Here is a 24,720-nt window from a genome sequence, read left to right as displayed (position 1 = left end):
TCCTTAAATCATCTTTAAAATGTTTTAAATTTTTTTGTAGCATGCACTGATTTTCCAATTTTTTCCCTTTTTCTAATAATCATTGAAACTTTTTCTGTTCAGGGTCAGAACAGAAAAATCCGTATATTGTTTTTGTTTTAAATTTATTTTATTCTCAGTTTTAATTTTTATTAGTATATGTTTTTGTTTTAAATTTCTTAAGTTCTTTTGCAGATACTTTCTTATTCAAATCAGAAATCTTGTTAAGGAGTTGGAGAAGATGCTATTTTTTATATGAGTAAAATCTTTGTAGACAGGTAACCGTAGTTGCCTAATCCAAACTGATAAAACTTAGTTGGTGGGGCAACCTAGTTTCAGACCTGGATCTGGGAAATCCAAGTTACTAAGCTGACTAATACTATCACAGGTAGTTCCATTTGTCAGTTTAGCCATCTTGTATATAATGTGATCTGAACGCAGTGAAGTGTTTTTTGCTCAGAGCCACGTGTAACTCCGGTGGCCCTTAGCGGGCAGTTAGGAGGACGATCGGTAGGAGGATGGGCCCTGCTCCCGCTGGAGGAGTCTCGCGGGCAGTCTCTGGGCCCGGCCCGCCCTGCCTGTTTGCCTCATTTTGGGGGAAGCTCAAAGGAGCCCGGCTCATTGCTGCTCCTGTTTTAAGTCAGGCAGTGATAAAGTGAGTGAGTGAGCGGGCAACTTAAAATCGGGAAACGTGGCCACACTAATAAGTGTTTGCAGGTGCGGAGCTGTCACTGGTGAAATCTCAGTGGGCTCCAGGCAGTGGCGTTTCCGCAGCACCGCCACCCTTCATTCTGAGACACCCATAAATAGCACCCGGGAAGGGAGTGTAACGGCCACCGGAAGTGGTGCTGTAAAGCAGTGCCTAAGTTAGGACCCCCAGCCCAGCCCGCACAGCTCTGACTCTGTGCTGCCTTCACAGCTACCCCGGCGGATTCCGGCAGGTGACCGCGAAGCAGCTCCACCTGCGGGACCCTGTGGCGGTGAGTCTGGGCTCCGTGGGCGTCTGGGGCACCTGGTGGGGTGCTGGGCTTCTTCCGGTGCAGCTGTCAGGCAGGACTGAAGCCTTTCCGGGTCTGCGGGTTGCTGCTTCTGCTCAGGCTCTCTCGGGGCAGGCGTGTGCTGTGGAGCCCCACCTCTGGGCAGGCTTCCGGAAGGCTCCTTTACCCTCCATATACCTGGAGCTTCTGTAAGGTGAACCTGGCGTGCAAGCGATTTTGAACCGGTTAGCGATCTGCAAAAGCCTTTTGAGAAATCCCCGCCCCCTTGCCTTTCCGGAGAGATCCTCGCTAGCGAAGGGGCCTCCTGGCCCCCAGATGGCGACCTATCGGAACGCAAGCTTCGCCCGCGCGAGGCCATCAGGACAGACAGACGCCAGCCCCGGGGCTCTACGCTGAGGGACCTTCTGGCCTCCGGCCTCCGCTGACTCCAACACATTTTTATAAACAGCGTCACTGGCTTTGGTGGTGCTTGCTGCTTCACCTGACCCTGGACTCACACCAGGCGCCGTCCCAATGGGCATGCCAGCGCCCAGCGTGGCACAGCAGTCTCCTGTCGCCCGGTTTCTTCCTTTAGCACTCAGGAGAAGTGGCCTTTAGCTCTGCCCTTGGGCTGAGAGTGTTTTCCCTTCAGGGACTGTGAGCTGTTACCTCAAAACCTGTATGAATGAACAGGCTAGACTCTGAAACCCTTCTTTGCTGATTTTCCTAAAATAGTTGGCGGGGTGCGGATATTAACAAGTCCTGACAGACCCTGTTGAAGTTCCTTATTTTACTGTTTATTTTGGATTGTTCATGTGTGTCTTAAAAAATGTATGCTCAGAGATCGCTTCCTAGATAGTATTTAGTGTTCTGTTTCATAACTAGCCTTTTAAAGACTGTTAAAGGTCACTGTATTTTTTAATACTATGACTTGCATATATTAAAAGTTATAAAGGCTGTTGACAATAATGAACCATAACTGTTAAAACACTTCATAGTTTTAATACTTTGTCGATTTTTTAAATTTACAAATTATTTTCTATTTTTTCATTGTACTCTAGGAGGCAGTATAGCCCAACTTTTTAATACAAGAAATCTAACATTTGATAACATTTATAAAAATTGCTCAAAATTATTTTTTATAAACAAAAATTGAAATTATTTCAAAGTACTTGCTAAAGTATTAGAAAATATTTCAGAGGTAAACCACTTGCAGTTTTAACCTATTGAAAGAGCTTAACTTTTAAAATCTTAATTTGGTCTTTGAAAACAATCACTCCATGAAGAAATCAGTTATTTTATTTCTAGCTTGCTCCCCATGCTTGTCTGCAACAGTGGGCTCTGCCCACAGTCGTAATTTTCTAATTAGGACTTTCTTTATGGAACTTTTCAGATCATTTGTTTTGTTAGTGAACCCTGATTATTGGTGTAGCTTGGAATGTTGGTAAAATATGTTACTTAATATTTAATAGCTAAGGGGGCTGAGGATTTAGCGCAGTGGCACAAGTGCCTTCCTGGCAAGCACGAGGTTATGAGTTCAATCCCTGGTACCAAAAAAAAAAAAAAAACAAAACTTTAATAGTTACGTGAGTAATAGTAGTTTGTTGAGTATATTTTATATTTTTATAAACAGAAAATTGTAATTCAACTAAATACATTGAATTCTATCTTATGTATTTTAATCTAAGAGATTTTCTGTCTGTATTTTATTATATTTTCTTTCTTTTAGTTAATATAGTTATTTTTTATGCAATAAATGCCACAAGCCTGTGGATTGCAGATTATATGAGGAAGGTCTTGAATGTTTATTAGCCATTCTTTCTACTATCTTTTTTTATTTTTTTAATTTCTTACAGCTTACCCCTAAGTCTGTTCAGCTAGAATTCCTGGATTACATCTGTGTACTTTTCACATCTATTTCTTTGTGTTTGTGTATCTTTTTTTTCTTCCTGTTAGCTTATAACCTTTTCATATTTTCTAACTTTTCCTAGTTTTAGTGTGATGTTTATTTAATAGGACAGATATTTTTAAAGTACCTGTTTGGTAACTCAAATAAATACAACTACACTTTTATGATTATGAAAACCAAGTGTCAGGTAACCCCACTAATACAATACAATAATTTTTATAACATAATATTCAGAAGAGACAATGGCTTGCTTATCCAGAAAAGATGCTAAGTAGTCTTAACATTGTCAGTTGTCTGTATGGCTTTTATTTTTTGTCTTTTGAAACCAGGTCTCCCTGTGCAGTGCAGGCTGGTCTTGAGCTCACTTTGTAATCCAAGCTGGTCTTGAACTTGCAATGATCCTCTTGCCTCAGCTTCCCAAGTGCTGGGATTACAGGTGTGTGCCACCATACCTGGCTTGTATGACTTTTAAAGCATTAAAAAATGTGTCTGGGCCTGGTGGAACAGACCTGTGATCCCAGCACAGGGCTGGGAAGCCAGGGCGGGAGCATCTCAGGTTCAGGTCTCCTGGACAACTTAGTATACCCTTGTCTCCCAGGAAAGGTTTTGTTAAGGCTGGGGTGCAGCGTGGTGGGAAGACCCAGGGCCCAGCCCCACTGCTGCAGATGAAAGCGGCCAGGGGAACTGTTCTGTGCATGCTGTAGTGGCCACTCTCCAATGAGTGGGAAGCGGGCACAGTGCAGCTTGTGTGACTGGGGAAGTGGATTTGTCACTGCTTTTGCTTTTGACAGTAAAATCTACAAATAGTAAAGTCTCCGCAACGTAAACCCTTAAACAGAGATATCTATCGCATGTCACTAGCTTCCATATTCCTGGGGTTTCGGGGTCTGATTCGATGAGGTAACAAGAGGAAGGGGAACCTCCTATGGGGCAGCCCTGATCAGCAAAAGTGGCTTTGGTGGGTTCGCTTTAGCACACATTGGATTTCAGCCTCAGAGTGTGAGCATGCGTGCCCTGGAGCACTGTGCTCAGAGGCCCTCAGAGGCCTCCACTGACCAAATGACACAGAAAGCCCCATCCAGACCGACCGTGAGAATAAAAACGAGAGCAGTCACAGAGCGCGCATTCACCCAGACATGGGTCCTGCAGGGACAAAAGGCTCTGCCCTGGTAGTGAGCCCAGGAGGGGAGGTGTGGTGGACACGGCTGGACGGCCTCTGTGTGTCCCAGGGGTGGGGCCGCCTGCGCCTGGCTGGAGCCCCAGCACCGCTGTGCTGGATGTGTGGAGTTGAGGAGTCCTTTGTCCTCTGTAAATCTGTTTGCTCCTCCGCGAAAGGAGGCTAGGTGTAATGCCACTTGGCAGCGCCGTGAGATTTAAAAAGGAGTGCGTCCCCGCAGTAGGCCATCCTGGACTGCTGCCCCGGAGTGTGCACACGCGTGTGATGCAGGGTCCCAGTGCTGAAGTGAGACGCGTGGTGTCCCGCAGGGTGGGACAGGATGAGGGCTTCCGGGCTTCTGGCTGACCAGTGTGTGTCAGAGGACTTGAGCCACAGATTCATATGGAAGTTTAGAAAACGTCTTGATATGCTCTCAGCAACGGGCACATACATGAGTTTATTTTTTTGTTTTATTTTAAAGAGAACAAAACAAAACAGAACAAAGCAAATCACAACAGAACAGTGCAAGCAACACAGGGCTTCACAGCCAGACAATGGGAGATCTACAGTGGCTACCGAAATGGCTCTTGTTTTCTTCTAAATCGTTGTCCGTACACAGTATGATCAAACAAAACAAAATGGTAGAAAACCAATCTAAAAAATGAAAGCATTGTGGACCTTCAAAAAAAGACAACAGGAAATCAACAATACCATAATGTTTCTTGTTCTCATCGAGATAGCTGTCTGTATCCTCATACATAGTGAAATCAAATCATAGAAAACAGATTGAATCCAATCAAAAGAAAAGAATGAAAACATAACAGGACTTCAAAACCAGGTAACAGGAAATGAACAATGGCTACTGTAATGCCTTGTTTTCTTCAAAGTAGCTGTTCATGCCATCACAGGTAATAAAATCAAACCAAACAAAAGAATGAAAGCATTGTAGGACTTCAAGATAATAAGAAACCAACCATGATTACCATAATATATCCCATTATGTTCAAAATAGCTGTCCGTAGCATCACACACAGTAAAGTCTAATAAAACAAGACAGAACTGAACCAAACCTAACAAAATTGTGAAAACATCGCAAGAGTTCAAGACAAGACAATAAGAAATTAACTCTGGTTACCACTTCTCCTACGTGTTTCCTCCCCTATCACTTTTATAATATCTATTGTGTTTTTGGATCCCTCTAACTCCTTTTGTTTTTTATGCTAGTGTTCACCCGTATGAATTCAAACTGTTTCACCCATGAACATGACCTCTAGTTCCATCCATTTACCTACAGGAGCCTTGAGATGATCCTACTTTATAGCTGAGTAGCTTTCCACTGTATAACAGTACCATATCTTGCTTATCCATTCCACAGTTGATGGGCAAGCTACCTTTGTTTTTTTCTCATCTCCTGTCACATGGAACAATTGTTTTCTCCCCTTTGATTTTGTCTATGAATTTCCTTTCAAGTTAAATGTGTTTCCTATATACAGTATATTGATGGATCTTGTTCCTTGATCCATTTGCCGTGTTTCTTTTTATTGCTGACCTGGGGCATCTAATTAATGGTTACAACCAGCATACATTGGTTTGTCTGTGCCCTGCTGTCCTGCTGTTGGCCCTCCACTTTTCCCCTTCATTCAGTTGCCCGTCCTGTTTGGTGGCCCTCTTCTGCTGCTGTACCTGGAACCGTGGTCAGGTTTATCTCTCTCTTTGTCCTTAAGCACTCTCTGTAGGGTTGGTTTGGTGGTCAGGAATTCTTTCAATTGTTCTTTATCATGGAAGTATCTTATTTTTCCATCAATTTTCAAAGTTTTTTTGCAGGGTACATCAATCTGGGTAGCAAGCTGTTTTCTTTCAGGATTTGAAACACTTCACTCTAAACTATTCTTGACTTGATGGTTTGTATTGACAAATCTGCTGTGATTCTGATTGGTTTTCCTTTATAGGTGATCTATTTCTTTTCTCTAACAGCTTTTAATATTATATTCTTGTGCTGAATTTCCAGGATCTTGATTACTGTATGTCTGGGTGTAGATTTACTTTGGTTATGGCTAGCTGGAGTCCTATATGCCTCACTTGTCTGTATGCCAGATCCTTTTCCCATATTTGGGAAGTTTTCTGCTATTACTTCTGTAAACGGCCTTTTAATTTCATTTTTGTTGACTCCTGCTTCTTCATTGATGCCTGTCATTCTTAAGTTATTTCTCTTTGCGTTGTCTTGCAGCCATTGAATTATTATTTCCTGGTTCCTTATTATTTTTAAAAGATCTTTCATGGTTGCTAGAAGCAATCCTGTCTTCAAGGTAAAGTCTGTCTTCAGTCTCTTTCAAGCAGTTTTGCCAGCTTTCGATTGACTTTTTAATTTCCTGGATATCTCTTTGAACCTGTTCCATGCATTGTAATTTCTTTGTATATTGTTCATTCAAGGTTTCCATCATTTTCCAGTGCTCCTTTTTTTTTTAATCTATGTCTTCTTTAGATATGCTGAGCAATTATTTCATTGTTTTTCATTTCTCCTTTTACTTGAGACATTATTTCTAGTTTTATTACTTTTACATTCTCGTGAAGTCGTCTCCCTACTTCGGTTGCTATCCTCTTGGAGGTTTTAGGTGTGTGATTTCCATTTTCTCCCACGGTTGTATCTCCCACAATTGTTCTGTGTGGGCTTGAGGTCTGAGATTGCCTTTTGCTCCATTCTCCTGGGTTCCTCCCAGTAAGCTGGTTGTGGGGCCCCAGACACTTCCTACATTGGCTCCCCTTCCACAGTGTAGGGTCATGGGACAGCCACCTGTGGGGACAGCCACCTCTGACCCCAGGTGTACGGGGAGGTAGCAGGGCACGAGTGGGCTTTTCCAGACCTGTGCAGCTACACTGGGGCCTCCCCGATGGCCAGGGGTGTGCAGTGGGATGGGGGATGCTGCTTCTCTCAGCCTGGGTGTCTACACTGAGACTCCCCCAGCTGTGGCAGGCACACAGGGATGTGTTTGTCTGATTCTCCGAGTGGATGATGGCTGCCCGAAGGAAGCAAGGGCCTGCAGGTCAGGTGCACGGCTCGCCTGGCTGCATGTCCGTTCCCACTGGCTGCTGGCGGGAGGCAGCCTTCTGCTGTCTGTGGCCTGGCAGGTGGAAGTCGATCTGCGGGTTCTCTCTGCCTGTACAGGCTGCCCACAGGAAGAAGCCTTCCACCTCCGGTGGCCGCACCCGGCAGGCAGAGGCAGATCTACGTGAGTTATTTTTATCTCATCCTTTTTTCTAAGTGAACAGGAAAGCAAACAAAGAGAACCTAAAACAAATAATGGGGTCCAAGCAGTGAAAGCCTCTTGTCTGTCGCTTGCTTATGCATCGTCCTTCTTTCTGTCTCCCCGCTTCTCATTCCCCTCCCTGTCTTGTTTCCTGGCCGCTTTTCCCGAGTCACATTGGCTCTGTGTGAATCTGTGTTTCAGATTGTGAAGCTTGCTGTGTACGGCATGCTGCCCAAAAACCTGCACAGGAGAACCATGATGCAGAGGCTGCACCTCTTCCCGGACGAGGTGAGTCGGGCGTCGGTCAGCACGCGCTCATCCTCTGCTGGTCATCTCTTTTGCTTTCTTGGTTTAAAACGGTATGTGTGTTATTTATGTGAGAATTACTCTTAATTGAAGCCATAGAACTAGCCATCACTGACCTAAAAATCAAAAGCACAAGTTTTGGGTTTTGGTTTTTGTGTTTTGTTTTGCTGACTGCTTTCATTTCAAGAAGGAACTGTGCTCAAAGCCTCTGTTAAGTAGAGGTACTCGCTGGTAGTCTCAGCTATGACAAGAGGTATTACTTAGTTTATTTTTTACCCTAACCCTAACCCTAACCCTAACCCTAACCCTAACCCTAACCCTAACCCTAAGCCGTCCTTGAGTCATGGATTAATAAAACTTAGGTTGCTAATTTTTCCCTGTGATTCAGCTTTACAATTTTTATACCTATTCTGAATTTATTCAGCTAAAAGTACTTCGTAAAAGTACGGTTTTATTTCTTACACTTCTTAGTGTCAGGAAAGTAGTTGAGCACGGTCTGGAACCCGGCTGCCTGAGTTTGGATCTGTGTTCGTGCGTTGGCTTGGTGTAGGCACGCAGTGGACCCTCTTTACTGCTCTCCTCACCTGCGGAGGGGACACAGCGGGGCAGCCGTCGTGGGGGTGACTTGAAGTGCTGGGAACAGGGCCTGGAGCCTGAGCCAGCTGCCCTGGTTGTCACGGTTACGGTTACTTTCCTTGTGGTTGTACTGCAGGAGTAACGTGGAAATTCATTCCGAGATGTCAGCGTATGGAAGTTGGCCTCCCGTGGGCTTTGCAAGCCTAAACAATGCATGAGTAATGATCGCGAGTAAGGGAGTCACTGTGCCTTGACAGTGACAAATCATGGCCTCTGCTTTACCGAGCGAGTGGCATGATTCCCGGGGTTCGCTCCCTCTCGGGGTAACATATGGGAGCAGTGTGATCACTGGAGGATAAATCACTAGAATTTAAACTCCTGCTTCTGGATTTACTGCCAGAATTTTTCAGAATAATGATTTATTGTGATGTTATTCATAAAAACCAGTCACTGTTGCTTGATGATTATTATTCCCTCCAGTTACAGTGTAGTCAGCTGAGTGTGAATGTTTTAGATGCTCGTGGTAGTTCAGTTGAGCATTGGATTAGCTGAATAATTTCAGACTAAAATAATTAAGCTCATTTCCCTCTAAATAAATTGGTAAACAGTCAGTGGAAGGCCTCTCCCCACGGACACAGGGGTCCAGCGTAGCCGCGGCCCTTCTGCACCCGAGGAGGCTGCCCCGTGTACCTTCAGGGTAAACTGCTGCCACCGAGGCTACTGGAAAAGGCACAGTGGTTATTACTTCTCTAATATTCATAGCAATAAAATGATTGCAAGTAGTGAAAATCAAGACCCAACCACAAAGAGAGGCAGGAGGGACATGGGCAGCCTGCCGTGGGCCCCATGACCAACACAGGGCTACGTGGGCTCACAGGGCAGCTCTCCCGTGAGACTGGATCCGAAGAGCTCACCCTGCTTACCCGCCAGAAGGTTTCCATTCGCAGTAAAGAATGTCATGTGCAAGTGTAGAGGGAATAGCGTCCCCGAAGGCACCAGTGTCAGTGTGGTTCACAGCCGTCAGTTAAAGGGTTGTACACACAATCCCAAAGTGCTGGGCTGCAGCCGGATGGGTTGGAAAGGGGAAGGGGAAGGTGCTGTGCCATAGCAGCCTGTGGGCAGCCAGCCCTGCGGGATGGAGATGCCCAGTTCAGGCTGCACAGCAGCCTGCAGGACAAAAACCAAGAAAGTGCTTCGTCCAAGTCTTGGACAATGCAAATGTGAGGCTGTTCTGCATGTGACTGGCTGCAACGCGCCGTGTTGCTTATTTCATGAAGAAAATAAGTAAAAGGCAGGACACCAGACGGAAGCATAAACAACCCAGTACCCAGCTGCCCGAGGTGAAGATGTAGGGTGCCGGAAAGCATGCAAGGGCAGGCGGTCGAGCAGTTCCGGAAGTCGGGATACGCAGTGCGGTACACCGTAACTGCTTCATCGCTTCCTGGACATGACGCAGCCACGCAGGCAGTTATCCTTGTCTTTAGGAGAAAACCGCTGAGATATTTAGACCTGAGTTGTTTATGAACTGTTCTCGAGGTTCACCTAAAAGGGATTTATAGATAGATAGATAGATAGATAGATAGATAGATAGATAAAAGAGGGAAAGCAACGTCATGTTAAGATAAAAAGTTGTGAAAGGAAAGAAATGCTCAGCGGGCCCACAGGCTGCTTCCCTCTGCTCCGCAGCCTCCCCAAAGGTGCACCGTCCTGCGCTCAGGTCCTGTCGGCATCTGCGGGTGCCCTGTCTGCAGCTGAGGGGCCTCCCTCGCCCCGGCTGCGTGTGCGCTGCCTCTGCCTCACCACAGTAACCTCCTCTGATGGTGAGCACATCTGAAAGGCTGGCTTCAGTCAGGTCTCTGTCCTGCATAGTAAACTTAAGGAAGGGACCCCCACCTGCTGAGCGAGGGCCTGCTGGTGTCTCAGATGGCCTTTATAGCTGAGGTTGGTGGCCCCTACCCATGATCCCAGCACTCCGGGAAGCTGAGGCAGGAGGATCAACAGTCCAAGCCCAGCCCCCTGTCTCAAAGTAAAGATGGATGAGGTGGGAGGGCAGGGAAAGGATGAAAGAGGAATGGAGATGTGTTATGTGCCTGCCAACTCCCACCAAGGATTTAAACATTATGTACTCCAAACACATACATATGTGTACATGTGTGTGCACATATACAGTGACTTCTGAAAAGAAGTTAAAATATTATAAATAGCCCCTTTCCTAAGAAAAAGCATGATCAGTATTTTGCATATCCACCTATCTGATTCTGTGTAAATATGCTTGCAGGTTTCAATACACTAATAAAGTGGGTGAAAAGATATAATTACTGTTAAAATACACTCCATGGAGCTGGGCTGGGGATACAGCTCAGCAGCACAGTGCCAGCCTGCAAGTGCAAGGTTCTGAGCTCGATTCCCAATACAAAAAAAAAAACTTCTGTGGAGAAACCTATTAGCAATGATATCTATTGTGTTCTGTGTATGGTAGCAGTGGCCTGGCCCAGGGAAACTAACATTTTAAGTCCTTTTTAAATTTTTAAGGGTCTTGTAATTGTTTTTGCTCTGTCAGAGTTTAGAACAAGCTTACAATACAGCACAATTCTGTGGTCCTGAAGCTGTATTCTAATCTTCTAGCCAGTGGTTGCTCAAAACTGTCACTTGTGCTGTATTCTTGGCCAGGGGCCCTTGGGTTCCTGCTGCACCCTCTGGAGGACCACGTGCACTGTGTCCAGTGTGCAGAACTCCTTTGAGGTGCCCACACTAACTAGGAAAGGGGATCGGCCCTCCTGGGGCCGCCTAGGGCTGCCATGGTCCTGTCCCACATGGATATGGATGGCTTCACCCACAGTGGCCCCCCAGCTGCCTGCTGGAGTCACGACTGGAGGAGACCCCATGGACCCCTCCCATTGCGGGGAGCCGAGAGCATCCCATTCTGCTTGCCTCGGCCCCTGTTCCCAGGGCCCAGGATGGCCCAGAGGAGCCGCCCACAGCATGGGCCTGCACTCTCCTCCTCTCTGCTCCAAGCCTTCTCTGCCCAGTGGCTGAGCTCTTCAGCTCCCGTTCACTCCACATCTAGACCTCTTCCCATCTACCTCAGTCATCTGCCCCCTGGGCTGTGTGTCCTCAGCTGTCCACTCTGCGTTGTCTTCCGAGGTCTCGGGGCCTCGAGGGGAGGTGGCTGGTGGGCAGAGTGGTTCTGCAAACCCAGGCAGGGCAGGCCAGCAGATGGGTGCCAAGATGGGTGAGCAGAAGCGAGTTCAGCATGGCTCAGAGCAGGACTCTGGCTGTGCCACCCCGGTCAGCAAGGGCTGAGGCCTGAGTCTCCACAGATGCTAGGCTGAGGCGAGACTGGGCCGGTTGAGGTGAGGACGGGCCATTTTCCTTCATCACCTCAGCAGTCACCGTGGTCTCTAGTTCCCAGAGGAGTGCAGGACATGTTTCTCAGATAAACAGCTCAGAGATCCAGCATGTTTTCATTCCCAAAGAACGCTTTCCTGGCACTGACCTGAAGCCCAGTTTGAGAGGAGCAGCACTGGGCACAGCAGACCTGGGCCCCGAGAGAAGGAGCAGCGGCAGCAGATGCCCGTGTGACAGCGGTATCTCTCCTCACCCGTCAGTTGTAGTTCTCAGGGTTCTGCAGATGATGCTCCCTGTCAGCCCAGGTGTCACTAACTGATGACTCACAAAGCTGTTTTAAGAAAACCCACCGCTGTATTTGCCCTAGGACGTTCCGGAGGAGCTCCTCAGGAACTTGGTGGAGGAGCTGCCTCAGCCCCGGAAGGTGCCCCGGCGCCTGGACGAGTACACCCAGGAGGAAGTCGCGGCCTTCCCCAGAGTGTGGTCTCCGTAAGTGCCTCTCCTTTCTTACTGGGGTCCTGCTCCCATGCTGATCCCAGAGTGGGGAGAGGGCCTTCATTTGCACTTCCTCAGAGGCTCAGCAGCTGCTACCCGCAGATGAGCCCAGGTGTCGCGGTGAGAGCCGGGCAGTGAGCCTCAGACCTGCTGCATAAGTGCAGGGTCCTGGGGGACTGTCCTCGATCTGCCTGTCACCTCGGGCCATGGTGACTGCCTTGTCATTAGCCTAAACCAAGTGACTGTAGATCCCACTGCTTTCCAGATTGCTTCATATGTCAAGGATATCAGCTAGTGAAATGTCATTAATTCTGGAATTTCAGTCTTGAGCCAAATAGAAAAACAAAGCCTTTCTCCTTCCTCCACTCAGTTTGGTCTATGGCAGGGCCAGAGCTGCCAAGGTTTGACAGCCTGTCTCCCTCCTAATTGTTTCCAGGCCCTTGGGGATCTGCAGATGCGCATGTGGACCCGCCTCCTCGGGAGGTCCCCTCTGCAGTCCCCCCTCGCGGCCTCGTACTCACTGGCCTTTCCGTCCGTGCATTTACTCCGTGTACTCAAGTGTGTGCATTCTCTCTGTGGTCTTGTGCCCGCCACACTAGAGCTCCTGAGGGCACCACGCACGTGCCTGCAGTACTCTCATTGTGTCAGCAGGCCTCTGACAGAGGTGCGTGGACCGGAGCAGTGGCTCTGTTCCCGTAGGAAGGCAGGAAGGGCTGTGTAGGAGGCAGGAGGTAAGAGCCTCTTTGCCAAATAGCCTCCTTTATTTATGTGTGTGTTTGTATTTCTCTCCTTGAGCTAATAGCAGTAATAAAACTTTGGCTCTCCCAGTGTTTTATCCTGTCTGATCCTCTGAGCAAATCCACGAGTTAGGGTTTTTATTTCTGTTCTTTTTACAAACAAGATAATATAGGCCCAGAAAGATACAATGATACCTCAGATCCCATCATCGGAAGCAGGGCGGCGCACCTTCTAGTGGGCTCCTGGAGAGTCTGCGTCTCAGCGCTGTGCGGAGTCCATGGCGAAGGTGCCCAGTGCGGCACTCGTGTCCCCGAGCCCTAGGGGCCGCCTTGGACCTGCCTGACAAAGTGTGACGTTATGAGTTCAATCCCCAGTACCAAAAAAAAATCCAGCCTAGACTCAGTTTGTGCCTTTTCACCTAACTCAGTATCCTGCTGGGCCTCAGTATCTGCATCGAACCAAGCTGCTTCGCCTTGGAACAGCACCGTCCACACTTCAGGGTCCACACTTCAGGGAGGGACTGAGCAAACAGCTGCTGGTGGGAGCCCCTGGAGCCCCTGGAGCGCGGACGGGGCGTTAGCAGGGAGCAAGCTTTGTTACTGCAGCCCTGTAGTGGCACGCTTGCCGACGCAGCGTTTTCATGAGTGGGGTTGGGCTGTGCGCTGCCCCCACACAGAGCTGTGGTCCGCTGTAGCCTGGAGGGCATGGGAGCGGTGCGAGGAGCTCTGGCCAGTGCAGGCCATCACAGGGGACGAATCCTGTCATCCGTGCGCTTGTCCTGCTCAGCAGGAGGCCTGTGGGACCTTTGCTGTTCTGAGGAGGACCACCAGAGGTGCCCGCGAGTCAGGTGTTGGTTCCTGCCGTGGTTGCACAGCGCCCTGGAGGGCAGTTTAGCCAGGGCGGTCTGTTCTAGCGCCAGCCGTGCGCATTCTTTGTGCTGCTTTGTAAGGAGAGCTCCTTTCCTAATGCTCCCGCTTCCTTATGAGATGGAGCGATGACCTGAGCTGTCCTTAGGTGAGCAAGGCGACAAGGGCTTTGCCGCCTAACTTTTCAGGAGGCGCGTAGAGCAGCTGAGAGCCGAGAGGCGTGGCCGAGCTGGGCTTCCCTGCCCGTTCTTTTCATCCCAGATTTCCGCGAACAGGAATACGCCGTAGACACCGCACTTCTCCACGGCTTGTTAAAGCGGGGAGTTTTCCTCTAAACACTTACCCCGCATGTGGTGCCTTCTGTTCCCACAATCCTGAAGTGGGGATGGATTATCAGAACTGGGGAGCGGTCCACGGCTTAGGTGTTCTGGCCGCTTAACCTAAATTGTATGCTTCAGACTTTTGTTCTCCCAGCACCTCAGGGCTGACACCAAGTCCAGCGACTTCACCACGTGAAAAGCATGTGACGGGGGAGGGGGGTGTCATTTTGGGATTAACCAGATGATCTTCAGTGTAGGGCTGTGCAGCAGAGCCTCCTGCAGAGTGAAAGGTCCTTCCACCGAGCACTGCACACCACCGCCTGTGGGAGGCGGGCGCTTGCACACCTGCCGGTGACCGAGGGTCTGAATTTCTGCTTTCGTGTCATTTTAATAAATTTAAGCTTCAGTCGCCGCACATGGGGCCAGTGACTACATTACTGGACTGACATTGCAGTTCCCCCACTTTGTAATGTTCTAGCAGTAAGCACTGCATACTTTAGAATACGCCCTGCAACTGAATGTAATGAAAATGGGATGTCTCGTTATTGCAAGGCTGGCCTCTCTAAGAAAAAAAAAGAAAACAGCTTCAACTACGCTTTTGTTCCACCCAAAATCACTAAGCCAAGAGTCTTTCTTGGGAGTGTAGTAACTGGCCTTGGTTCAAGGCAGATAAGCGCGGACCACAGAGCCCTGGCTGCCGCGGGGCACTGGCTCCACCGCTAACGTGTAGACAGCTGCCCTGGGCGGGGCTCCCGGGCAGTGGGGCCCACAGCCTGGTCACGGGCACAACTGGCCGTCATGGCTGGGCCTTTCTGCAACTCTGAGTAAAAGGAAAGCTGGTTAACTCTCCTCTTGGATACCAAAAGCTCTTAAACTAAGTTTGACCAAGTAGGGGATTAACAAAATTGTTTTGTTATGATTTCCTCTAAGTTATTTTAAATCACTTACAAAATTTCCAATCTTTCAGGACTAATTTCAGCATGTGTTAGGGTTTTTCTGCTAATTAATTGTCAGTCATTTAAAATATCATAGGAATATAAAGCTACTTTTTTAAAAGCAAAAGCCATTTTCCCATATGGGCAATGCGTGGTAGCTATTCATCTTGCTTCTTAAATTAGTGGATATGCTTAGCATGTTAGTATTTTTTATATTTTGTGAATACATAAATTTTGGCGGGACACTGTTCTGAAGTTACATTGTGTGTTTCCTGGTAAAACAGAATAGGTATGTGTTTGCCCTGTGTGGGTGGAGAGTGTGGGGTTTGCACTTAAAATTTCTCTTTTCATAAGAAGGATAAGCAATAGCAGTGTCTTTTTATTTTTGTTTTGGCTTACTATTCAAGTGCTCGAGATGTTAGCTTTCCCGCGGACACCTTAGGTTAATATCATCACTAATTCCATAACTATTGCAGCTTTTTTTAGCATATTACAAAACTCCCGTAGTCATGGAAATGGTAATGTGTGATTGTAATGGAAATGTTTTGTTTTGAAGTTTAAAAATAAAATCTGAATCACTTGGAGTTTTTTTATTTTCAGTTTTTACAAATTCTCCAGGAGGCTTAGGGAAAGCTAGGTAGGTGGAGCAGAGTCTGCGCCTGGTTCCTCACTCGGATCCCCTCACGCAGCCTTTACCAAGCCCCTCGCCTTTGTGCAGAAACCGTGTGGAAAGCGAGTGCCATCTTCATCGAGCAGCTCTAGGCTGGTGCCTGCTGTTCGGGGTGCCCGGGAGAGGTGCAGGGGAGGCCAGGTCCAGGGGGCAGGGTCAGCTTGCTGAGCAGACTGCAGCAGGTCACTGGAGCCCGGACCTCAGCCATGCAGACTCTGGTAGGAGCTGCTAAGCCCAGAACATGCGGATGTTCAGCTTTACTTAAAGGATCCTGAAAACAGCGCACATGTGTGTTTCTAAAGTAGGACCCTTGGACAATGAGAAGACTTCTGTCTTTTTAAATTCCGTCAGGAGCCAGAGTCTGGACAGCTTTAAGATTTTCCAGAGTTCGGTGCTGGCCCGGCCATGTGGCATCTCCCGCAGGACTGAATTGGCTGCTCTTTGTAGCGAGAAGTTATTAGCTGGGCTCGGGGTGTGGGGTGACTTTCCAACTTTCCCGGCCGCCTCAGCCAGCTCAGCACTAGCCAGGCCATCGGCTCAGTGTTCCCAGTGCTGAGTGTCACTCCACTCTGCCCGGAACCAGAACAACTGAGGACCGGCTGGTAAAACAGCAAGGAAGTCCATTCAGGCAACAGGAGCAGACCGCTGCAAGTCCCTGCCAGGATAGATTCTGATGATAGAGCTGGTAACCAACCACGGTGACGTCTCTGTTGCTTCTCATTGGTCTCTGTGCAGCTACATTGGTTTTTGTTGATTGGTTTGTGTTTTTTAAAACAGTACCAGGGACCAGAACCAGGCCGCATGCATGCTAGGCATGCACTGTACCACTGAGCTCTGGCCTCAGCCTGTTCTTCTCTTGACCTTTCCTTTCACCTCCCTCCTTCCTTCCTTCCTTCCTCTCTCCCTTCCTTCCTTCCTCCCTCCCTCCCTCCCTCCCTCCCTCCCTTCCTTCCTTCCTTCTTCCTTGACAGGATCTCTAAGTTGCCCAGGTGGCCTTTAATGTAAGACCCTCCTGTCTCAGCCCCTTAGCAGCTGGGATTCTGGGGAGGCACGCCAGCCCCCACTAACATCTTTGAGAAATACATGATCACCCAGATCACCTGAAATGGTTTATTCTGAATAAGTCATCTTTACTAGAAGCTGAATTATCTTAATGGGACTAACACTGTCACTAATTGAACTGTGACACAAACCATGTGCTCAGAAACTTTCTGTCTCCTTGTATTCACAAACTACATGGACCTTTTTCACAGTTTGACAGTGTCCACTAAAATCTCTATAAGTATTCCTGAAAGTCAGAAGGTAGATTCTTTTATTGGAATGATCTTGTTTTCGAGCTCGTGTGGCCATGTGGACCTCTGGCCTTTGCATACCTTGAATCTGAATCTGCCTTCTGAGATGTGCTTATTTCCTTTTGGGAGTGGCCAGTGATGCTTTGCCGGGGACAGTGTGGGGAGGATCATGTGGCGGCAATGTGACCTGACCGCTGTGGAGCCGTCGCCACCATGCCGGGGGATCTTCTGGACCATGCAGCAGACCTGGTTGTTTCCCTTTCTGGAAAAGGAGTGCGATTTTCAAAAAGCGTACTGCTCAGAGGTGTTCTCTGCCTGTGGGGTCTCTTGCTTGTCAAACAGATCGTTGCGGCAGAATATTTTCTGGGCATGCGAAATATCCAATCTGGAGGATGAAGTAAGGAGACTCTGAGGTAGCGAGTTCCTGCAAGTGTGTTCTAAGTACAGTATGAAAGCTTAAAACTGTGACCTTTGTGTCAAAGGCCAAAATAGGCATGGATGAAGAATCTATTATGGGATATGTTATAGCTGTGTATATATTATATGCCGTGTGTTACTTTTTACTCGTTGCTGAGACAAAATACCTGAAGCCCAAATTGGGAAAGGAAAGGTTTATTTCTTACAGTTTTTGGAGGTTTCAGTCCACACTAAGTTGGCTCCAAGGCAGGCGGGCATGGCTGGGCCGCAGTTCACGGCGGCTGTAAACAACAAGCAGGAACCAGCAAAGAGCAAGACACACCTTCTTCCTGCCATCACATCACATCCTGGCTCCACCCCTAGGCCAGTGTAGTACTCACACCCCCAATCTAAGCACTAGACAATGGACCAATCACAAATGCACAATGCAAATACATGAGGCCTGGGGGCCACCAACATACACCCTGACACTGTGTGTTACACAGCTGTGAAACTTCCTTCTGCTAGCAAATACTCTTCCTCTCGCCTGCTGCTCTGTGCCTGTCAGTAGAACAGGACCAACACACCTGCCCAAATGTGTGTTGATTGCATGCATGCATGAAATCACATCCTCTGTAAAAGAGAGGAATGAAGCCAGACGTGGCAGGCCTGTAATCCCAGCACTCTGAGGAGGCTGAGGCAGGAGGATTGTTGTCAGTTCAAGACCAGCCTGAGCTACAAAGTGAGCTTAAGGCCAGCCTAAACTGCAAAGTGAGACCCTGTCTCAAAAAGACAAAAAAAAAAGAAAAAGGAAGAAAAAAATCAGTGAACTTTTAATTTATAAGATGTGGTTCATATTCATAGTTTGCTCTTTGGTGCCTAAAGCTGTCTTAATAAGCATAGCCAAAGTAGAAATTCCTTAAGTCTGTGTTCTAAGTTCAGCTCTGCACCTGGTTTTGGATACTTTAGATCTGCGTCTGAGGAAGGATCAGGGTAATTGTGTTGAATACTATCAACTCACACTGTCAAGAAGCAAATTTCTGTGGTTTCCATCAAACAACATGAAAGTTGATGGTGTTTAGCTTTCTGTAACAGCATTTGAAATATCCGAAGATGGCTGGAGATTACTCTAGAATTCGGTTACTATTCACAAGTATTTGAAATTCATACACTGTTTGTTGAAACTTCACAACTTGCTACGCCCACCGCCCGGAAGAGGGCAACTGCCGCAGATATTCACGGCAGGAAGCTCAGCCAGTGCGTGTGGGCACGTGGAAGCAGCTGCGGAGAGCAGAGCGCCGCTCTGAGCGCCAGCCTCAACTTACCGGTCAGTTTACCAGGCCTGCGGTAGACGGTCTCAGCAGGAACCAGGAGGTGCGTGAGTCGCGCAGTCAGCTGCGGTCACCAGAGTACTGCACACGTGGCCCGCCCCACCTAAAGAACCTGAACAGAGTGACCCACGGTGCTGCAAAAGTTACATGAGCTACAGTTTACATCTTTCTTTGTGATAAACGCCAAAGGAATTTCAGAATCCGGCCTCGGCACTGCACGTGCGTAGCTGTTACTATGTCGGAAAAGAAAAGCCAGCCTGCTGGTAGTGCCTTCGGGCTGACCTTGGCTCCTCAGGACCCAGCATCGTGTCCCGCAGGAGGGGCCCTGCCCCTCTGAGCCGCCCCGACCACTTGTGTGCCCAGCTGGGTTCAGGCAGCGCCAGGGCAGGTGGTGCCATCCCACCCTTCCTGATGTTGCAGGGCCCTCGGCTAGAAGGGCAGAAGAGCAGCCCAGTGCTGTGTGCTGGCTTCTGTCTGTGCCAGGGTGGGAGGAAGACAGGGGCCCCAGAGGCTGTGCAGCGTGTGCCACCGCCTGTGAATTCCCTTGGCTGACAGGCCCTGCCCCGGATCCCAAAAGGACCCAGTTACAGAGGAGCAGCAGGAGGAGAGGATGAGTTTGTAAGCACAGTGGCATCATTGGGGCCCTTGCCCTGTGCTGGCAAAAGACACAACTAATGTCCGCTGTATGCCTGCTGTGCTGGCTGCGGGAACCAGGAGATTGGCTAAGCTTGACTGTCGTTTGGGGAGTGAGGGGTCCCACAAGCACTGGGGCTTTGTGGATCCCCGCCACCTTCTCCTTTGCGTGGGGCACTTGAGGCCTCAGCTTTGGCATTGCAAGATGGAATCAGTCACCATTGTGAGGGTAAAATATTGTAATTCGCAGGACCATTGCTGTGCTTTGGGGCACCTGGAAAACGACCAACACGTGTTGTTCTCAAAGCAGAGCCAGCACCACGCGAGGTGCACCCTGGGGGGCTCGGGACAGAGTCCCCAGGTGTCCCCGAGGAAGGGACAAGGCGAAGAACTTGCCAGAAGACATGGCTGCTGAGGTGCATTGTGAAGGAGGAGGCGGGCTGGGTGGGCAGAGGCGACGCCAGGCAGAGGATGGTGCAGAACCCAGGCCCGGAGTGTGGAGGGTAGCGAACAGCTGAAGGGGCTGAGGGCCAGAAGGTGGGCCCGGGCTGTGTCAGGGAGAGGCCCAGGTTCATTCTGGAGGCCACTGCACAGATCCAAGCAGGAGCCTGGTCTGCGGTCTCCACGGCTCTTCCGAGCTCCTGCCCTGTGTCTGGCTGCCTCCCGTGCCTGGCTTGTCACACTCAGGGTCAGCCCTCCGCTCCCAGCCAGACCTGCACCCCAAAGGCACTGCATGGCCGTCTTCCAGACCTTCTGCCCTTGCCCCGCTCATCCCTAAGCAGCTCTGACAGCCCTAAGCAGCTCTGACAGCCCTCAGCCTCCAGCTGTTGCTTCCTCCAGACGGTCATCTTCTCGAGACACACATGGGCTTCCTCGCCTTGAGGACAGCGTCCAGGTGCGGGCTGCGCCCTTCCCTCAGGCCAGTGCTTTCACTCTCTGCTCAGGCTTCGCACAGGCGCCTTCCGTGTACGCTGAGGATTTAATGGCCTGAAGCAAAATGGTGCAATCGCCTCCATTTCTTTCTGGTGACACCACCACTGCCCCAATGGTGACATGAACCAGCTGGACGGGAGCAGAGCACTTCTCCCAGTGCCCGATGCCTGTGACTGACCGGGAGCCGCTTTGATTGCTGGAGTCAAACAGTGAAGGCTGAAAGGGTGCCCTCCGGAGCCCGTGAGGCCTTTTACTGTCGGAAGGTTGCAGGACACTGCGACAGGACAGAGCTTCACCATTGGCCCTTCTGTGGCTGTCGGGGCAGATCCAGGGCAGCAGATCTGTCTGGCTTCCGGCCCGGACCGGGGCTGGGAATAAAAGGTGGAGTTAGGATGCGGTTCTCTTATGCAGCCAGGAGACTTTTGTTCTTCTTAGCCCAGCTTTGGAGAGTATTTGGTGTGAGAAATCATGCTGTAAATGTGGAAGGAACAAGATAAGTTATTTCAGGACAGCTTAACTGCTTTTTAAAGGAACTCAAAATATTAAATATTTTTATAGCTCTAACTATAATGAGCACCTAATACTATAAATATACTATTGAGAGTAATAAGACACTTTAAAATTCTTTGCATTTAAAGTTTTTCTCATTTCACCTGTTATCCTGTATTGCGTATTATTTATTATTAGATTTAACACCTTCTTGAAATTTTTGTTTTAATTTGCTAAGGGAAGTGATTCTCGGGTATGATTACATTCATGTCTCTGTTCACCAACTCGATTCTCCCCATGACTCTGGTTGAAAACCAAACTGGACAAGAACTGAATCAGATTTCCTAGAGGTCAGCATTGAACCTGGCCATTGAACTTGATTTGGTTCTCATTCAACTCAGGCTTCAACCACCATCGTGGAAAGAACTGAGTTCATGAACTGAGTTATCACTGTATTATACTGTAAACATTTAAATGAGGAAAAACCCAAGTATATGTAGGAAAAATAGCACAGACCTGGCTGGCCTTTATACCTTGAGGTGAGATATATATATATATATATATATATATATATATATATATATCTCCATATGTCATAGCGAAAACTGACTTCAGCATATGACAAAATAGTGTAAATAGGGAAGTTGTTCCTTCAAAGTTTGACTTTGTAAGGTCAGTCTACAATTTTGTATGAATTTTAAACGCTTTAAAAAATCACAGTAATTTTCTGTGAGAAGGGTGTAAAAGGGTGTTCAGAGTTAGAAGAGACAAGGCAAATCTCAGTTACCAGGTGCATATATCTACAGGCTGTCATGCTTACACCTTCAACGGGACTTCGTGATTTACACGGAACTTCCATTTGTGGTGTTTGGCTTTAGTGTTTCTACCATATAGTTAGATAAAACGTCTGTAGCCATGTCTCAGTGAAGAGTTAGTTTCCCTTTTAAACTGGAAAGATAATCTTCCTCAGCTAGGAGAAAATGAAATAATGGGCCACCAGGAAACAAGTGTTGGTTTTTGTCTTCCAGACCTGAAGATTACCGGCTGTAGGAGAAAGGCCAGGGTAACGGCGCCCCTTCCTGCCACGTCTCCTCGCCCAGGACAGGACACAGCGGGAAGGCGACTGCCTCCAGTCCCGGGTACAGCTCCGGAAGGGCTGAGCCCTCTGCCGGAAATCATAGGGAAACACTTTATTTTGTAGAAGTGTATCATTTATTTAAATGTTCTAAGTGATTATAATAAAACTTTGGTTAGCTATGCAGTTTTGCATTTGTTCAAATCACTCACACTGATAAAACATTGCAGTTATAAGTTGCAGAAAATGCACAGCGTGTGGGGTTCCCCAAGTTGAGGTTGCCTTCTCATCCCTGTGGGCGGCCCACCTCCTCTCCCTCAAGTCCCCAGTGTGTCACTCTCAGTGGGTTACATCAGTGAGGGTCACTGGGTGCACACCCTCAGAAAGGAGGATCCCAGCCCCTCCTCTCATGGCCCGGCCAGCCGTGAGTCAGCCCAGAGAGCAGCCCAGCGTGACAGGAGGGACCACCCAGGGACTGCACCCCCACGGCTGCCGGCCAGGATAACCTTCGCTCAGCGAATGGGGCATCACAGATGTCTGGTCCTGTCACAAAGCCAGCGCAGGCGAAGGAGAGTGCCCTTGACCTGGTGACCGAGCAGCCGGGTGGTGAAGCGGCTGACCACTATGTGCCCTTGGGAGCTCAGCCATCGGCTTGACCCATAAGGACCCAGCAGCCTGCAGGAGAAGACAAGCAGGACCACGGCGCAGCAGCCACGGCGAGGCCCAAGGCAGAGAAAGAGCTCGAAAAACAGAGACAGTGCTCGAGGCAAAAGAGCTCTTAGTCCCAGAATGGCCTGGTGTGGCGAGCGAATCTGCACAGACAGACAAACCGCTGGGACCGAGTCAAGGCAGGAGTAATTCATACCAGGCAGGTGTGCTGCGCTCTAGGTTTGCAGCAGATAAATGAGGAAAGCAACTGCCCTGCTGAACACAAGGCCCGGGAGGGGAATGTCACACCTTTCCTCTCCCGCCCTTGTGCCCAAGGGCATGGCCCTGTGTGTTTCGTCCTGCTGTGCCTCGGCCAGCAGGACTGAAGATTTTGAAGCAGGAAAAAACGTGATGTTGTGACAGCACGTGGGACCCATGGGAGCACCTCAAAAACCTAGGTGACAGCCCTGAAAAGAACAAGAGCTTGCAGAACCTCCATAGTCCCCTGCTCGGGCACTGCAGTCTCTGGAGAGTGGCGAATGTCACCAGTGTCACCCAGCCTCTTCTGGGTCCAGACGGACACCTGCATCATGAGAGGGGCCACTTCAAATGGTTCGAGCTGGGTTTGTGTTGTGAGCCAGTTCGGGGAAACGAAAACCCAAACATAGGTGACAGCCACCTGTCTGCCACCCCACTGCCTTCAAAAAGCTGAGACCGCTTACTTACACAGTGGGAATTTCCCATGGTGGACAGCGGACCTCTCCTCACTGCCCTTGTCAGAATAGCACTGGGTGTGCCCCAGTATTCCTTCATTTATTAGACATTTGTGATACTTGGTGCCTTGGTCACCTCTTCCCCATAGTCCTAAGCGTCTCACTCCCCGGCCTGGCAGATACGGCCCCAAGGGTGTCGCTGACAAGCCCTCCGCCATGGCAGGGGCGTGCTACGCAGCATTGATGGCACTTGGCGGACGGAGTGTTTTCATCAGCAGGCGTAGACCATCTCAGGTTCAGTCAGGACTCAGCAGCAGGTCGAGAGAAGCTCAGCTTCAGAGCAGATCTGTACAATTCTCCTTTGCCCAGAGTTTCGTTCCCTCTACCCAGATTCCTGCTCTAAGCTGACAGCTGGGATCTAGGACGGATGAACTTCATAATGTCTCTGGGCTCAGATGAACGGGGCCACGCACTGGCCCAGAGGCCTGGGTTGGCGGTAGCCAAGGATTGCTGCCATCTTTAAAAGTCTCTGGAGGGCAGAATTTTGTTTTACTTGAAAGACTGAATGTGAATGGTGGAGGCTTTCCAGCACCTGCGCGTAAGTGACAGCTACCAGATTCTGACGGCAGTTCCTGCGGTTTATTGCTGACCCTGTCCAAGCCAGATCCAGACGCTGTCACCATGCACTTCCTCATCTCGTTTCTATGCCGCATTCACTGATTTGTTTTTCTGCCTTCTGGAGAAGAGGGTCGGGGCACATTCCACCAAGAACGGTGTCAGATGTCCAGGTCTCTGTGGAACAGGTAGCAGTGTCTAAACCTGCGAGGCCTGGCAGCCCCTGGGGCGTTCTGCCAAGCCCTACTCCGTGGGGTTTGGATTGGATCGGACCCTACTGGAGACGGAAGGGGTTTTGGAGACAGACACTGAGGCTTCGCTTCTCCAGCTGGTACAGGGAAAGGGTGCTCCTCCCCCTGCCCTGAACTCCCAACACGTTCTCTCTCGGAGAGAACCGAGCAGTTCTGTAGCCTTCCTAACCCCTGGAAACTGTAAACCTCGGATGCACGACAGTCTAGCAGGTGGTCTGCCTTGCCCCACAGCCAGCTTTTAGTAGGCCGCCAGCCAGCCAGGAGAGGGTGTGTTTTCCACGCAGATAGCCTCGGCAGGACCTCTGCAGACAGTTACTTGAAACCTCCATGATTTCAAACAAATCTTTACTTCAAGGTTTAACTGTGCTTTCCCAGCCCACACACTCCCGTTCCAAAGTTAATACCCGTTAAAGTTTTGCACGGGGTCTCTGGTGGTGGGACACCCGCACTGTATTGGCCATGTCACCGAGGTCCAGGTCATGGGCCCACGTAAATCATTTCAAATCAGCACTGCAGAATAAAGCCTTTCGCTGTCTCCTTTAGCAGTCAAGAACTAAAGGAGGCTGGCTATGCGGAGGGAACTTGGAGTCTAAAGCATCTGTCTTTACTTTTTGGCAAAGGCACACAGTCCAAGTAAAATATTTGTCTAGCTTGTTACAGAAGCTTTACTAGACGTTTTACTGTCTGTGCACTGTTACCAGCATGGTGTGCCGGCAAAGCTAATAAATCCTGGGGAGGGTGAATATGTGTATTCAGAAAATTTGACCTAGAAGCCTACGCCTTGG

At 49.0% G+C, this 24,720-nt stretch overlaps 1 protein-coding gene across 2 annotated transcripts in view; it reads left to right on the top strand.

The window, feature by feature from the left end:
* Window positions 1–21,894, top strand: part of Mrpl13 (mitochondrial ribosomal protein L13) — a 33,617-nt gene extending 11,723 nt beyond the window's left edge. For both annotated transcript variants that reach the window (XM_003480176.4, XM_063257683.1), the window contains exons 4-7: window positions 938–998; window positions 7,507–7,593; window positions 11,903–12,024; window positions 21,662–21,894. In XM_003480176.4, the coding sequence (XP_003480224.2) occupies window positions 938–998; window positions 7,507–7,593; window positions 11,903–12,024; window positions 21,662–21,683 (292 nt within the window). In that variant the 3' untranslated portion in view covers window positions 21,684–21,894. The remainder of the gene's footprint in view (window positions 1–937; window positions 999–7,506; window positions 7,594–11,902; window positions 12,025–21,661) is intronic.
* The last annotated feature ends 2,826 nt before the right edge of the window (window positions 21,895–24,720 follow it).

This window comes from Cavia porcellus, unplaced genomic scaffold (genome assembly GCF_034190915.1).
Source record: "Cavia porcellus strain 051 isolate PalLab524CR breed Dunkin Hartley unplaced genomic scaffold, mCavPor4.1 scaffold_10, whole genome shotgun sequence".
Taxonomy (NCBI): Eukaryota; Metazoa; Chordata; class Mammalia; order Rodentia; family Caviidae; genus Cavia; species Cavia porcellus.
This window is presented reverse-complemented; position numbering and strand designations above follow the sequence as displayed.